Here is a 16,193-nt window from a genome sequence, read left to right as displayed (position 1 = left end):
ACCTGGGAAACTCGGCCCACAGCCGTTGAATTGAAATGGCTGCTGAAATCTGAGATATGCAGCCTTATTAACACAGTTAAATTACTGACCCACCTCTCGAGAGCAGGTTACTCATCCGACCCTCAACCCGGCCCAGTTAAACCAGAAGTAGGCGCCTTAGCAGCAGGTTAGGATCCGACAACACCCCGCCCCTCCCCCCCCAACGTGAATTTAATTCCCCTCCCCTGCCCGTCCTGGGAGGGTTAAAACTACCTCCCCCCCAGGATCCATCTTGTTAACAGGGTTATGATGGTCAGCTGGGAGAACCCCTGATGAAATTCTCAGCAATAATCTTGCCTGATATTTCAGTGTCATATTGAGGGAGTGCCATCTTTCAGACGAGACATTAAACTGTCTGCTCAGGTGGAAGAACAATGGAAACGGATTCTGCCTCAATTTGGTGTCCTGAAGAACGAGTTGCCCTAACTTAAAAACTATATTAACACTGAAAACAGCATGTAATTTGAGGGCCTTAGTTTTGAATTAAGAGGGAAGACTGCAGAAACTTGGGCTTTTCAATGTGGAAAGGAGGCTTATTTTATAGAGATGCACATGATATTTAACAGTACTGAAAAGGCAAATCTGGAAAATTAATTTGAACTAAAGTGCAATAGTAGGACAAGAGAATTCTTTCAAACTAGTAAAACAATTTTAGAACTGATTATCATTCAGTTCCTCTTCAGGGAAGTGTGATCAATGTGTGGAATAGGATTCCAGATATTTTTTAAATTTTTTTTAGGCGTGCGGGATTGAAGTGTAGCCAGGTTTTTTTTCTTTTGTGTGTTTATCGGCCCCCCTTTTATAAGAAGGGGGGGTTAAGGTGTGTTTTATTTAAAACAAATCAAAAACCAAATGTCAAATAATAATTTTATTTTGAGGATCCCGGATGCACTCCAGCCCCTGCGGTGCCCACCGTTAGGGTTCCAGATACAGTGGAGGTAAAAACCCTAAAATCGTTTAAAAACCAACTGGATGCTACAATGGCAAAGTATTTAAGTATTTGTGATGAGCTGCTGGATTTGCTTCTTGCGCACGCGCACCCCCGGCGGTCGGTGAATTTCTCCTCGCTCGGCTACGCGACTCTTGCTCGATGTCTCGGCGAGTGATTGCGCGTGTCTGTGTCACGAGTGAAGATGGCGGACGAAGCCGAGGATTTGAGTGGTGCCGCGGGCGAGGCGGACCCGAAGCCTGAGGTGCCCTCCTCTCCGGCCGCAAGAATCAGGGGCGCGGAGGAGGTCGGCTGGTCGACCCCAATTCTGTCGCTGGCCAAGAAAGCGTCGGAAACGCTGTCGGCCAACTACGGAAGTGCTTTGAAATCAGCAGCCGTGGGGTTCGCGGCCAAGGCGAGCGGCGACAACAGCAGTATCAGCAAAAGTAGGGCTTGGGTGGGGGCCGGGGTGAGGAGGGAGCGGGCGGGTGGGTGGGTCAGTCGCCCCGACTGTGTGCTAATCACACTCCATCCCTGTGGAGCTGTCCAGCCGGAAGATCCAGCGCTGACAGTCCAGGCTGCCCAGCCTGCTCTCAGGCAGCTGCTTCTGAAAATAAATTTCATTGAGGTTTTGGCCATTTTCAAATTATTTAGCTGTCCTTTACTGTCTAGTCTTTATTTTATTGCAATTAACCTTTAATTTAAGGATGGATGAATCTAATTTTGGGGGTCACAGTACAAAATCTGTGGTCTAAATTCATCGCTATTTACTTACAAATTGCGTACTTGTGATATTTAAACCTCCTCCATGGAACCCGTGTAAAATGTACAGCTGTATTTCATCTTTAATTGGATGAAAAAGGCAATTAGATTGGCTGTAAAGCAAAGGGGGCAATCTTATTTGATTGAGGTAAACATATTGACATCCATTTCAATGATTTGCAGAAAATAAACCATGTGGATTGTATAAATCACAAGTAGCAGAGTGAATGTTCCTTTAACTGCTGTGTCTGTAATGTTAAGTATACTCATGTATTTTTAAGCGCTGTTACCCTCTTTCTACAGGTGAGATTGTGTTCACCTTGAAGTGTGTGAAACACTGGGGGCTTTAGTGTTTACCACTGGAAACACTTTGCTGTGGAAAGATGGGTCTTAATAGATGAGAACAGCTCATTCGGTGTGAGAGCCAGGGAAACTGATTAGCCTGGCAACTAGCGAAAGAGAAATGAATTTCCTCCGCAAGAAGTGGCAGTGCAAGCTAGAGCATGCTTACTGTGCCTTTCAAGAATGGGAATGGCAGATTACAAAGAGACATCTAGGATATTGAAAGTTAAACTAAACAGTGAGATTGATGCACAGATGTTTTAAGGTGGTTCTACCAGCAATGTGATACTTATCAATCTAATGTGGTATAGATGTGTTCGTTTCACCACAGTGTTAAGATAATTATGCTTTTATTATAGAAAACAATACTAATTATCAGTCACTTCTAATCAGTTAATTTTTCATTCATTAATTAGATGTTAATGAGCATGTGAAAAATGAGCGTGTCAACCTCATGAATATGATGAAACTTAGTATTAAAGTGCTCATTCAGTCTGCATTGAGCCTGGGAAGAACTTTGGATGCAGATTACCCTCCTCTTCAGCAGTTCTTTGTGGTAATGGAACAGTGTCTCAAACATGGACTGAAAGGTACAGTTTGATTTTTTTTTTAATGGGCTGTGCTTCAATCAGCAAAAGAACACAAGACTGACAAAACTTTGTATTCTTTTAATCTCTCATAGCAAAGAAGACTTTTCTTGGACCAAACAAGTCATTTTGGGGTCCTCTAGAACTAGTGGAGAAACTTTGTCCTGAGGCTGTGGAAATAGCAACTAGTGTTCGAGACCTGCCAGGGCTTAAGTGAGTCTGTAAATTCTTTTGTGATACGGTACTTTATTTGGATGGAAAGCATTAAATGTTAATCTTTACTTTACAGAACTCCAGTAGGAAGAGGAAGGGCTTGGCTTAATCTTGCTTTAATGCAAAAGAAAATAGCCGATTATTTGAAGGCCTTGATTGATCGGAAAGATCTGCTGAGGTGATTTTTGTGTTTTTTTGTATGAAATGCATGCTTTTACTGGGATGGAGATGGCAAACTGATAGCAAAAACCTAGTAGAGTGGAATAGTTGCTGGAACACCTTCAATGGTTGCTAAAATAAATTGGAATCATAGAATGTTACTGCACAGAAACAGGCCATTTCCCATCAAGTCTGCACTATTGTTTTTTTTCCATAAGCCATCTGATCTAGTCCCTCTGTCCTCATTCCTCATACCCTTTAATATTCCTTTTTCAAGTGACTAATTGCTTTTTCAAAGAATTTATGGACTTTGTTTCAACAGCTTGTGACAGATATTCTACATTTTAACCACCCTGTCTGAAGAAATGTTTTCCCATTGTTAAATGTGTGCCCTTGGTTACTGTATTAGGTTGTTTTACTGGTCCATATCAGTATTTACCTCATCATAACCCTTCACCTTTCTGAAGACTTCATCCCGGTCACCCCTTAACCTTCTTAGCTCAAGGGGAAAAAAACTCTCAATTCTCAGTCTCTTGGTGACTGTCTGTGAACCCTCATCCTCCATCCTCTGAAAACTTCAGCTCATCCAAAAATCTGCTGCCCCTATCCTATCCTGCACTGAGTACCGCTTACCCATCACCCTGTTGTCATTGGCCTACATTGGCTCCTGGCCCCCAATGCCTCAAATTTGAAATTTTCATTCTTGTGTTTAAATCCCTCGTGGTCTTGCTCCTCCCTACCTCTAATCGTCTCCAGCCCTACAATCCCCTAACACACTGTTTCTCTGACTCTGGCCTTTTTTGCTTCCCCTTCTCCCTGTGTCCTACCATTGGCAGCTGTTCCTTCAGCGACCTAGATGCCACGCTCTGGAATTTTCTTCCGTTTTTTAACACCCTCCTTAAAACCTACCTCTTCACTTAGGATTTTGGTCACCCTCTTGATATCTTCTCCTTTGGCTCAGCATTCATTTCTTCCTTACGCCTCTGAAGTGCCTTGGGCCATTTTGTCTAAATCAAAGGACCGAATATTAGTACAAGTTGTTCTTTAGTAACCTCCACCTCTAGTGGTTCCACAATCTCAGCTCCTGTGAATACTGAAGCAAAGTACTTATTTAATCTCTCTCACTCTTGGGTTCCACTACAAGCTTGCCTCTTTTTAAGCAGCCCTATCTCTAGCTTGACTATCCTTTTGATTTTAGTGTACCTATTAAAAACTTTTTATTGCCCTTTCTGTTTGACTAATTTTCTTTTGTACTCCCTGTTGACCTTTTTTTGTAGCTTTTCTATATTTTATTTATCACAAGATAAACATGGTTGAGGAAGGTCATTCAGTCTATTTTAGTTAATAAAGACTACAGTCTCTTTCTTCTTTCCTTCATCCCCCCCCCCAATTGTGGTACCAATAGTGCAGAATAAGGCCCGGGATTTTGCCTGCACTGCACTCCAATGTGTCGATCATGCTGAAGAACAACATCCTGACTTCGCTTTAACTTATTTCCTTATCCTACTCTTGCAATTTAGTTTGAAGTAATTTTTTTTTGCATCTACCTTTTCTGTGCTATTTACTGTCTCGTATCTCTATGAAGTCACCCCTTTTTGATGCTGAAAAACCCAAAAAGTGTCTCCTTGTACCTCAATCTTGACACTAAGGATCAGCCTTGTGGTTTCTCTTTGAACTGCCTCCAGTTCTTGAATGTCTCCCTGGATACTCTTTCCCTGGAGCCCTGCAATTCTGTGTGGTCTGACCAGAGCACGATACAGTTTGAGCATGACTTCTTCTGACTTGTACTCTTCTTTTGGCTGTGGTTGGACATAGTTAGCATCCATCCTACTAGAACTCTTAGATCTCTGTGAACTTCATCCTTAGCTTGTATGACACCATTCATGGAGTCCATGTGTTGCCCATTTTTTTCTCCTATATACAGTACTTCATACTCTGCTGAATTAAGTTTTATCTGCCATGATTATACCCACTAAAATACTTGGTCCAACTCATTCTATATTTCCCATACTGCTTCCACAGAATTAATTATGCTTTGTAATTTGATGTAACCTGGCAGCATAACCAATTTGCAAATTGAGTTTCTGAATGCAAGTAGTTTTTCTAAATTAAAATGGTGGACCCAATACTGATCCCATGGGTGCTCCATTCAGCACTACTTCTCCCCACCATCACTCCTCTCTCAAATACCTATTGTTTTTCTACCTGTCTGCATTTCCATGGTTTACCCTGAGCTCCTAACAACATACTAAATTTAACTAGTAGGCTTTCATGCGGATCTTTTATCAGTTGCTTTTTAGAAGTTAGATATGCTGCATTGTAGGGCATTCAGGCATCCTCTTGGGATTTACTGCCCTTCATTTCGTAAAATAGAATCATAGAATGGCTACAGAACAGAAGGAGGCCATCAAGCCCGTGCCGGCTCTTTGTAAGAGCAATCCAGTTAGTCGCATTCCCCCACTCTTTCCCTGGAGCCCTGCAATTTTTTTTCCTTTAAGTATTTATCCAATTCCTTTTTGAAAGCCACAATTGAATCTGCTTCCCCCACCCTTTCAAGCAGCGCATTCCAGATCATAACTACTTGCTGCATAATTCTATTTGTTTCAAATTTAATTGTTTCCCTATTCACCCATAGAACTTCAATCTTTGTGCACCCACTTTATTTTCTTATTGGAATATACTTGACCTGTACCCTTTTCCACTTTCTATTTCCCATTACTGATCTATGGTTCTGTTTACCAATTTTCCTTTAATCTAGGCAAGATACCATTTTATTTCACTATAATGTGATTTTTTAATTTTTTTTTTGCTCTTTTTAATTCTTGGGATTTAATTGTGGTTACTGCTTCCCAAATGTTCCTCTTACTTTTAGGTCACCTACTTTCTTCAATTCATTACCCAGAACCAGATCAATTAGTGCTTCCTTCCTTGTTGGAGCAGCAGCATATTGGCTGACGGAACAGTCCTGACACTGCCAAAAAAAAACTTCCCCTTTATCGTAATGAATTTCCCTATCCCATCTATTTGGATTATTAAAATCTCCTACATTTATAACTCTAATTTGTCTATAAATTTCATCCTCCTTTTCCTTTTCCTTTCCACTGTTTGGCAGTATGTGCTTCCAGTAACGTTATTCTAGTTGAGGTGACTAGTATAGATGCATTTAAGTGGAAACTAGATAAATACATGAGGGAGAAAGGAATAGAAGGATATGCTGATGGGGTTAAATGAAGTAGAGAGGGAGGAGGCTCGTGTGGAGCATAAACACTAGCATGGACCTGTTGGGCCGAATGGCCTATTTCTGTGCTGTACGTTCTTTGTAATTTAGTTGCCAATCTTGACCCAGCTGCGGCCATGTTTATTTGTATATGTCTTGCTTTTCTCTCTTAATCAGCTACTTTAGTTCCTCAATTTTGTCTCACTGTTACAATTGAACAAAGGCAAACTAGTTGTACAGTTGAAATTACAACATTTAAGAATGCTAGATGACCTCCCATGGTATTGCACATGGGGAGCCTAGACTAAGTGCAATATTCTGTTCAAGCAGGGTTAGAGAGTGGGAGGATAATTGGCCCCAGGGTGAGGAGGATGGGGGAGGTGAAGAGGAAGAAGGTCCGAGTTTGGGGAGAGGGGAGGGCAAGAGGCTCCAGAGCACATCATGTTTGCTGCATGGTTCTCTTCTGCCTGATTTATAACAGCTCTCCGTTGTCATGCCTTTTACTATTTGGAGCTTATTGAACTTTAAATTCTTCCCTTTTCCAATTTTATTAGCTTCCATTTAGGTCTCTGCCTTAAGTGTCACTTTGTAGAGAAAATATCATATCGGAGACAATTAGCTGCCTTTCACACTGTGTTCTTTCTGGTAAATGTTTTAGCTTTTGAATTTTTAAAAATGTTTAGCATTAGTGATTGCTCATGCTGTTCGACAGTCCTTCATTCTTATACTGATGGTCCCAGTGCTGCTGATATCACTGATTATTTTGGAAGAGGAATTGATGCGATTTATTCAGGGTGCTGTTGTGTTGTCAGACGTCGGGTTTGTTTCCATTGATAATGTCACAATGCTATGTTGACAGCACCACCTACAGATGCAATAGCTTTGAAATCTTGAGATTTTCTTTGTTTTTGTTAGATATATGAAGGATGACAAGGATTTTATTTTTTTTTTAAATTAGAATTTAAATTTTTTAAAATTGGCATTGAAACCTCATTTCTTTAACCTTATGTTGGTCTTAAATTAGTGCATGGATACAAGTTTGCTTGTTTTAATAGTGGTGTATTTCCTCAGTGAAACAGAAGCTGTAAGCTAACAACTTTTTTTAAAAGAATAAATATTGCCTCTTTTGGCTTGTGTTAATAAAATGGCTGATAGTTGTCTGATAAATTTTTTAAGTTTTAAGTATGCTTTATGTGAATTAATTGAAGTATCCTTTTAATATAGTGAATTCTATGATCCAAATGCACTGATGATGCATGACGAGGGAGCAGTTATTGTTGGTCTGCTGGTGGGCCTTACAGTTATCGATGCAAATCTTTGTTTAAAAGGAGAAGATTTAGATTCTCAGGTAATATTTAGTATGGTATCTAATTTTAAAGAGGAATTGTTATGTTGCAGAAATATTCTGGAGTTTGCATACTGTATTCCTTTTCAACAATTCATGAGTAGCTGCTTTACGAAGAGTTTATTCATCTGATTATTTTGTGTCACAAATCCTTGCCACCAGCATACTGTTTATTTATCCAGAGCAAGAAAAGGTCATTAGGCCCATTGGTGCTCGCTCCCATAAAACATGGCAATTAGCAATGTTTGTTGTTGGCCAAGTGCTCAGATAGTCCTTAAGGAAGGAGCTTACGAACTTTTAAAACTTTTTTGCACTCCTTATATAACATTAGGGATGTGAAAAATGTAGGGTTTTCAGTAGAAAATGGTATATTTTATAGTTCACTATCAGCATCTTCGAATAACTTGAGGTTCTCTAGCCATTTAAGAGATTGGTGAATGTGCCTGATATAAGTATTAGGGCGAGATTCTCTGGAGATGGGGAATTCAATTGAATGTTTTTAATTTCTGTGTGTTAAAGCTATTGATTTCAGATGAACATATTGGGCTAAAGAATAAGTGTAAATATGCAAAAATACTTGAAGAAATAGGAGTAGGTCATACGGCCCCTCGAGCCTGCTCCGCCATTCAATCTGATCTTCAACCTCAACTCCACTTTCCTGCCTGATCCCCATATCCCTTGATTTTTCTCTTTTTTTCCCCCCCACACTCACACTTTTTAATGCAAACTGAGTATGCTGGGAGTAAGACATTCTATATAAAATACAATATCATTATTTTATTACCTGTTTCACCTGAGGCTGTGTAAGAATATTGATCTGGAAGCAATTGCTGTGGTTTTAACATACGAAACATTGGAGATTTAAAAAGCTTATGTACAGAGAACGCTCTGCTAATACATACGAGTGAATTGAGTTATTTAACCCACACACCTTTCAAGCTAATTCACTCCCTTTGCTGAAATCATTGGCTCCTTGCTAGGATATGGTTCCACAAGTGTTAGTTGCCCTTCGATTCCTGATTCAGCATGACTATTTGTGGGACAGCTAAGCATGATTTTGCTTCACTAGCATTCACATGTGTGCACTTCCAGCACATGTTTCTGTGTGGCAGCCAGGAGTGGAAGCCCTGGCCTTTTTTGCTCCCTAACCCAGGTGTTCTGTGGTCCACTGTGGTGTCCCTGAGATCGGCTAACTTGACACAGACCAGGAATTGGCCTAACTCAACATCCACAAAATGTACATTTCCAGCAGTGGAAGCTCAAAACTGAAACTGGGAACCCTGGGCCTTCACTTTTTTTTCTTCCTCTTCCCTAACCTGGGGTGCTGTGGCTAATTTTAGCATATCCTGGTTGCTATAGTCTGATATTGCAATTTTTTGAAAACTACTTGTTTATGTTGCTTAATTCAGATTTTTGGTGCAAAAATGACTTTGGATTGTCACTGAATATTGATCAGAAGCAGGACAGGAACCATGGCTGAATTTTTTTTTTCCTAGTCTGGGGCGCTGAGGTAGTTGTGCCTATACTGGTGACATGACTCAGATCAACTAACGTAGCATAAACCAAGAATTAAACTTTGGTCCTTACAGTCTATATACCTCAACTGCATGTGGGTTTTACCAAATCAGCCATTGGAAGAACTTTGTCTACAATACTTGATAAATGTTAATAGGGGGCCATGAATTTTTTTTGTTTCTCAAAGATTTCAGAACCCTCCATTTTTGGAGAAAGTTAAATGTATAAAGCTTAAATTGTGGCTTCTCCCCATCCACTCCTGCTGTTAATAGCTTTGCAGAAGAAAGTCCTGTTTTTTAAAAAAAAACTTAGAATCCTTAGCCATTTTGTCCCATTACTGTAAGTTATATCCTCCAGGTTTAGACCTGCAATGGTACCTCCTAAAATGCTATGCATGTTTGATAGTGGTGTCCAGTAGGTCATTATGGCTTCTTTCCTGAGAAGTTACATAACAGTTGAGTGTCACAGTGGCAATTTTAATGATGCCATTCCTGATCATACAAATGGATGGAATTTTTAAAATCAAAATTATCAGTTTACTTGAAATTACTGAATTAAATAATTCTGTAAGGTCATTCATGGAACTTTCACTGGCAAAAATTCATCTAGCTAAGAACAGCTGTGGCAGGTAAACTGTTGGGTGGAGACCCAATGACATTGAAGCTAAAAAAGTACCTAGAGAGTCTGAGTTTCCAAACAGAAGAAGCTGTTGAGTTTTTTTTAAATTCTAGAAGGTAGGGGTGGATATGTGTGTGTTTGTTCATCTCATATAATAGAGTAAAAATTAGCAGCCAGCACTGAGAAGCAATAAACTACAAATCATTATAATTTCAGTAGTATACATACTTCTGTCTCAACCCATTTTATTAACTAAAGTAGGAGCTGGATTGTCAACTTTACCTAATCTGTAGGTGAAAACGTAGGCAACTTTTGTGAATCTGAACTCTTACAAAGGGCATTTTATAACTTTCCCCCCTTTCCTCTTTTTTTGCCCACTTTGTGAAAACATTTGCTTAGCAACTTGCATGAAGTCAGCTTGGGTGAATTGTCTACTTTAACAAATTACTGTTTGAAGCAGCCCTAACAATTAATTGTGAAATTCCAATTTAATTGCATATGGGGAAGTTAAATTACAAAAAAACAGAAAAAATGGAAACAATTGGGTCAGTCAGCATCTGTAGCAAGAACAGAGAAGTTAACATTTCAGGTGTAGATGCTTCATCAAATTACAACCTGTTCAAGCAGCTTAACCTATACCTTAAGGATATACATGTTTAACCTACATTTTCATTTTTAAAAAAAACTAATTCTGATATAAATCCAGAGGATGCTGGAAGTCAACATGTTTGTCAGCATCTGTAGAGAAAAGAGACGGATTAATGTTTCAGTTTAAAACTTCCAATTTTCAGTTCTAATGAAGCGTCCACATCCAAAAGATTTTCTGCAGCAGCATATCCGTGTAATCTATTTACTATTTGCTGTTGCTCCATTTCATTCCACTCTTCTAGCATGGTAATATTTTAGATGGTAATTTTACCTGTGAACTGGTTCTGATTTTAAAATTGGAGATAGCCCAGCAGGATGGATGCAGGGAAAGGACATTTAAAATCATCAATTGTGGGACTGAAATCTAGTAGGAGAGTTACCATTTATATATCAGTGCATTGGAGGAACCTGGATGCACTGGTTGAAATGAGAAGAAACTTTGAGAAAATATATTTGTGTATGCCATTTGATATGAAGAGAATTAGAGCCTTCGTATTGGTAACCCTCAATTTAAGTGTCCTGAATGTTGTGTTTTGTCAATGGGATTTTGGGTGTTGCCTTGTATGTGAGAACCTTGTACACAAGTATATCAGTGTGTATAATAAGTGTCCTGGTTAATTGTAAATATTTTAATTGCCAGGCCAAAAAAAAAAAATTCTTTTTGAAAAGAAAGCAGTGAATGAGCCCAGTTCAGTTTTTGCCTTGGATGAAGTTTATTCTGATAAATTTCTTGGTCATGACTTTTAGGTTGGAGTGATCGACTTCTCACTGTACTTAAAAGATGGAGCTCAGAACAGTGCTGACAGCAAACAGTGAGTACAGTCAAATCTACTTATGTAAACTTTGAAAATTGTCTTTTGTTGTACTAGTAACAGCTTAACAATGATAATCAAAATTTGTGGACCACACCAAATTGGGGGGTATAGTTAATACCGATGAGGACTGCCACAAAATACAGGAAGATGTTAATAAACTTGCAGAATGGGCTTGTAATTGGCAACTGAGTTTCAATATAGATAAGTGTGAGGTGCTATATTTTGGTAGGAAGAATAAGGGAGCCACATACTGCCTGAATAATGAGTCTAAATGGGGTAGCAGAGCAGAGGGATCTGGAGGTACAGATACACAAATCACTAAAAGTAGCACTGCCGGTTAATAAGGCGATTTTTTTTTTTAAAAAAAGCAAACCAAGCATTGTGGTTCATTGGTTCAAAGTGGTTCAAAGCGGAGAAGTTATGTTAAACTTGTATAGAACCTTGGTTAGACCATACTTGGAGTGCTGTAAACAGTTCTGATCTCCAAATTATATAGAGGCACTGGAGAAGTTGCAAAAAAGATTTACTAGGATGATACCAGAACTGAGAGGTTATACCTGAAAAGAAAGATTGAGCGGGCTTGGGGCTCTTTTCTCTAGAAAAGAGATGACTGAGGGGTGACCTCATTGACGTCTTTAAGATAATAGGGTTTGATAGTGTAGATGTAGAGAAGATGTCTCTGCTTGTGGAGAGACCAGAACTAGGGGCCATAAATATAAGATAGTCACTAATAAATCCAATAGGGAATTCAGGAGAAACTTCTTTACCCAGAGAGTGGTTACAATGTGGAACTCACTAGCACAAGGAGGAGTTGAGGCAACTAGCATCGATGCATTCAAGGGGAAGCTAGATAAGCACATGAGGGAGAAAGGAACAGAAGGATATGCTGATAGGGTTAGATGAAGTAGGGAGGGAGGAGCCTCGTGTGGAGCATGTACACCAGCATAGACCTGTTAGGCCGAATGGCCTGTTCCTGTGCTGTACATTCTATGTAATTAAGGTGCCTCCCCTTTCATATCTTTACATTTTTGCGTATTAACCATTTGTTTTAATATGAATAGGGGCTAGTTTATTTATACCAGATTCAAATTAATCTCTAGCAAGCTGTTTCTGTAGTATTACATCTAGGGCCATTCCAAAAGCAAAATTTCCATTGTGCTGTAAAATAGCATTTAGCATTATAGACAGGGCTAGCTCAGTTTAACTTTTTTTGTTTTACTTTCTAGCATTATGTTTTATCTAATGGTGAGTTAATAATTTGTGTCACTTTTAGTGTGATTGGTCTGTGTGCTATCGAGATTGGCTAAAAGATTTTTCTTTATAATTTTTCTCCACCTGTCATCTCCTGACGATATTGATTCCCTTTACTGGGGTAGGGTTCCACACAAGGCACTGTCTTTATATTTTAAGAATCACTTTGTTTGACTGGGGTAGGGGTGTGGATATTATGGTTTCCTTTCCCCTCCCCCAGCAACAGAAAATCAGAGGATCAATTTGTGGTGTTCCAAATGTCTCAGAGCATCATTCTCAAATTAGAGAACGGGTTGCCCCCTTCATTTTCTTGATTGTGGAACAGATCGTGCTGTGGAATACAAAGAGGTGGAAGTTATGTTAGTTATATAAAGCTCTGGGTAGACCACATTTAGAGCACTGTGTTCAGTTCTGGGCACCACACTTCAGGAAAGATAAATTGGCCCGGGAGGGGGGATGCAGTGCAGATTCATCAGTGATGCCTGGGTTAAAAGGGTTAAATTGAGGACTGGTTGCATAGACTAGGCTTGTATTCCCTTGAGTATAGAAGATTAAGGGGTGATCTAATTGAGGTGTTTAAGATGATTAAAGGAATTGATTGGGTAAAGAGAAACTATTTCCTCTGGTGGGAGAATCCAGAACAATTAGCTAGGCCGTTCAGTGGTGATGTCAGGAAGCACTTCTTCACAAAAAGGGTGGTGGAAATCTGGAACACTCCCCATAAAGCTGTGGAAGCTAGGTCAATTGAAAATTTCAAAACTGAGATTGATAGATTTTAGATAGGCAAGGGTATTACAGGTTACGGAACCAAGGGAGATAGATGGAGTTAAGATACAGATCAGCCATGACCTAATTGAATGGCAGAACAGGCTCGAGAGGCTGAATGGCCTACTCCTGTTCCTTCCTTCCAGTATTCTTTATGGAGAGAAAAATGATGTGGAACAGGATGAAAAATAAACTGTTGAAAATGGGAGAAGCTTAGTATGTTTCTGTTTGGAAACAGGAGTTGTAAGAACTTATTTCTGGTAGATGTCGTCTTTCTGAATCTGATCTTAAGGGCAGGTTTATCTTCATGGGGCATGGAGGAGGAATTCTCTGAGAGAAACTTGTGTGGTATTTCCTACCTTAGACAAGGGGAGGAACTGAATCATTAGATGCATTTTATTAAAATCTCCCTTAATAACCTGCAGTGGAATCTGACCAACTCACCGCTATGTGATATATCTGGGAACATTTTGTTTCTTTGAACCATTCAAGTTGAGTCCAAATTCAGGAAGAGTTGGCTGAGTTCAGATTGACTTGGAGATGTTTGAAAATCTATTGTCTATTATTGATTCCTTTTCCTTGACCTTCAGGGATGCTGAAATCACCAAAATTCTGGACCAGAAACATTATGTGGAAGAACTCAACAGACATTTAAGGTAAACCACAAAAAATCTTTGTCCTTGTCTTCACACCCTGTGTACAATTTTTAAAATAATTTGACCTGACGAGTGTTAAATTCCATATGTACATTCAAAGTACACTTTTTTAAAAAAAACACAGAAAAGCTTGAAAATGTTTGTGTATAAGTCTTAATTTGCAATAACACTTGTTAGTGACTGATGTAACCATTTGTATCTTGTCCTGATGATTTAATCTCTTGTAAGCATGTCGATAATGTTTTACATCAACTAACTATAAAATTCAACTGAATCTATTTCTTTTCAACAGTGGTACAGTTTCTGATCTGCAGACAAAACTGGATTCATTGGAAAAAACTAATGCAAAACTAATGGAAGAGGTGAATAATAGTGGCCAGGCCTTTTCCTGGTGTTTTTCTTAGAGTTCCATATTTTTACCTGAAGTCTGATTTGATTCTATGCTTGTTTTGATGATCTTGCAGCTTGCAGCAACAAATGACCGAATTCACTCACTTCAGGATGAACAGGATCAACTAAAGCAAGAAAATTCATCTATCCTTGAAACGAGTGAACGTCGAGTAGAGGTTGGGTCATCAGGGCCAATTTAATATTCTGAGATACACTAAACTGGCTTCTACTAGTCCATATCTGCTGTAGAAGGGATATATGTGGTAACAGAAAAGTTAACTTGTTAATTCTTGCTTGTAAGACATGAAGCTTTAATGCACTGAGATTCCTGCTGAGTATATGTGGCAAATACATTTTCATCAACTAACACATTTTGGTTTCATCAGAGACCTATAATTTCCAGTGACTTGGCAAATTTGAAATGCACTTATTCGTAATCTCTCGTCATTAGAATTTAGTTTGGGTGGTGGTTTGGGTGCCACAGTTGGCCTCGGCAGCCTTGGGCTAAAAAGGAGGAAAAGTCACATGATTGTTGCCTAGTGACCTCTGCTAAAATGTGTGAGGGGGCAGGGTTGGGCTCAGTTATGATGCCGATGATAAAATAGGCTGAAAACTAATTGCCCAGAGACTCATGAAGAATTGTTACTTAAGCCAAGCATTTGGTGGCTGCTTGATTTCTATGGAACCAAGCAGAGAATCATAGAAATTTACAGTACAGAAGGAGGCCATTCAGCCCATTGTGTCTGTGCTGGCCGAAAAAAGAGCTATCCAGCCTAATCCCACTTTCCAGCTTTTGGTCAGTAGCCTTGTAGGTTATGGCACTTCAAGTGCATATCCAAGTACTTATTAAGTGTGATGGGGGTTTCTGCCTCTACCACCCTTTCAGGCAGTGAGTTCCAGACCCCCACCACCCTCTGGGTGAAAAAATTCTCCTCAGCTCCCCTCTAATCCCTCTACCAATTACTTTAAATCTATGCTCCCTGGTATTGACCCATCTGCTAAGGGAAATAGGTCCTTCCTATCCACTTTATCTAGGCCTCATAATTTTATACAACTCAATTAAATCTCTCCTCAGCCTCCTCTGTTCCAAAGAAAACAACCCCAGCCTATCCAATCTTTCCTCATAGCTAAAATTCTCCATTCCTGGCAACATCCTTATAAATCTCCTCTGTACCTTCTCTAGTTCAATCGCATCTTTCCTGTAATGTGGTGATCAGAACTGTACGCAGTACTCTAGCTGTGGCTTAACTAGTGTTTTATACAGTTCTAGCATAGCCTCCCTGCTCTTATATTCTATGCCTCGGCTAATAAAGGAAAGTATCCCGTATGCCTTCTTAACCACCTTATCTACCTCTCCTGCTACCTTCAGGGATCTGTGGCGTGCACTCCAAAGTCCCTCTGTTTCTCTACATTTCTCAGTATCCTCCCATTTATTGTGTATTCCCTTGGTAACATGAGTTACCATCTTCAGAGGTAGATGGGAGAATATTGTGTTTTTTTAAAAAAAAACTTTTTGCTGTTCCTTTTTAGAAGGTTATCAAGGAAGGATTCAACACTTTAAGAAGTGCTCAGCTTAAAAGTTTTGCAACTGCTCTGCTGTCTACAGAGTAAATGCATTGCTAAGCCATGCTGACCAAAAGATCCAAGATTCATTTCCCATTCTGAGTTAACTGATCCAGCCAAGATAGCAATTGGGGAACTATCGATGGTGTTTGCCTTTGGGTGAGGGAGTGTGAAAAATTAGCCAGGGTTCCTGCTTTTAATCACCGTGCAGCGACCACTTGTCGCAAAGTACACAGATGGATTTAGGGTGAAGAAAAGATTGAGCTTGGTTGTAATGCCCTCCACAACTGAATAGCCTGCTGAAATTCATCGGCTCCTGTTTGAAGAATGGACACCTAAGTGAGGTACTGGAGGACTGCCAGCTCCCAATGAATAATTGC

General features: G+C 39.6%; 1 protein-coding gene across 1 annotated transcript in view; it reads left to right on the top strand.

Moving 5' to 3' along the window:
- The first annotated feature begins 1,132 nt into the window (after positions 1 to 1,132).
- Positions 1,133 to 16,193, top strand: part of rufy1 (RUN and FYVE domain containing 1) — a 42,192-nt gene continuing 27,131 nt past the window's right edge. The window contains exons 1-9 of the mRNA XM_067996305.1: positions 1,133 to 1,413; positions 2,488 to 2,661; positions 2,754 to 2,871; positions 2,948 to 3,049; positions 7,472 to 7,595; positions 11,121 to 11,185; positions 13,795 to 13,860; positions 14,153 to 14,222; positions 14,325 to 14,426. Coding sequence (XP_067852406.1) covers positions 1,173 to 1,413; positions 2,488 to 2,661; positions 2,754 to 2,871; positions 2,948 to 3,049; positions 7,472 to 7,595; positions 11,121 to 11,185; positions 13,795 to 13,860; positions 14,153 to 14,222; positions 14,325 to 14,426 — 1,062 coding nt within the window. The 5' untranslated portion in view covers positions 1,133 to 1,172. The remainder of the gene's footprint in view (positions 1,414 to 2,487; positions 2,662 to 2,753; positions 2,872 to 2,947; positions 3,050 to 7,471; positions 7,596 to 11,120; positions 11,186 to 13,794; positions 13,861 to 14,152; positions 14,223 to 14,324; positions 14,427 to 16,193) is intronic.

This window comes from Heptranchias perlo, chromosome 14, assembly GCF_035084215.1.
Source record: "Heptranchias perlo isolate sHepPer1 chromosome 14, sHepPer1.hap1, whole genome shotgun sequence".
Taxonomy (NCBI): domain Eukaryota; kingdom Metazoa; phylum Chordata; class Chondrichthyes; order Hexanchiformes; family Hexanchidae; genus Heptranchias; species Heptranchias perlo.
The sequence above is the reverse complement of the archived record's forward strand: the minus strand, read 5'-3'. Positions and strand labels throughout refer to the sequence as shown.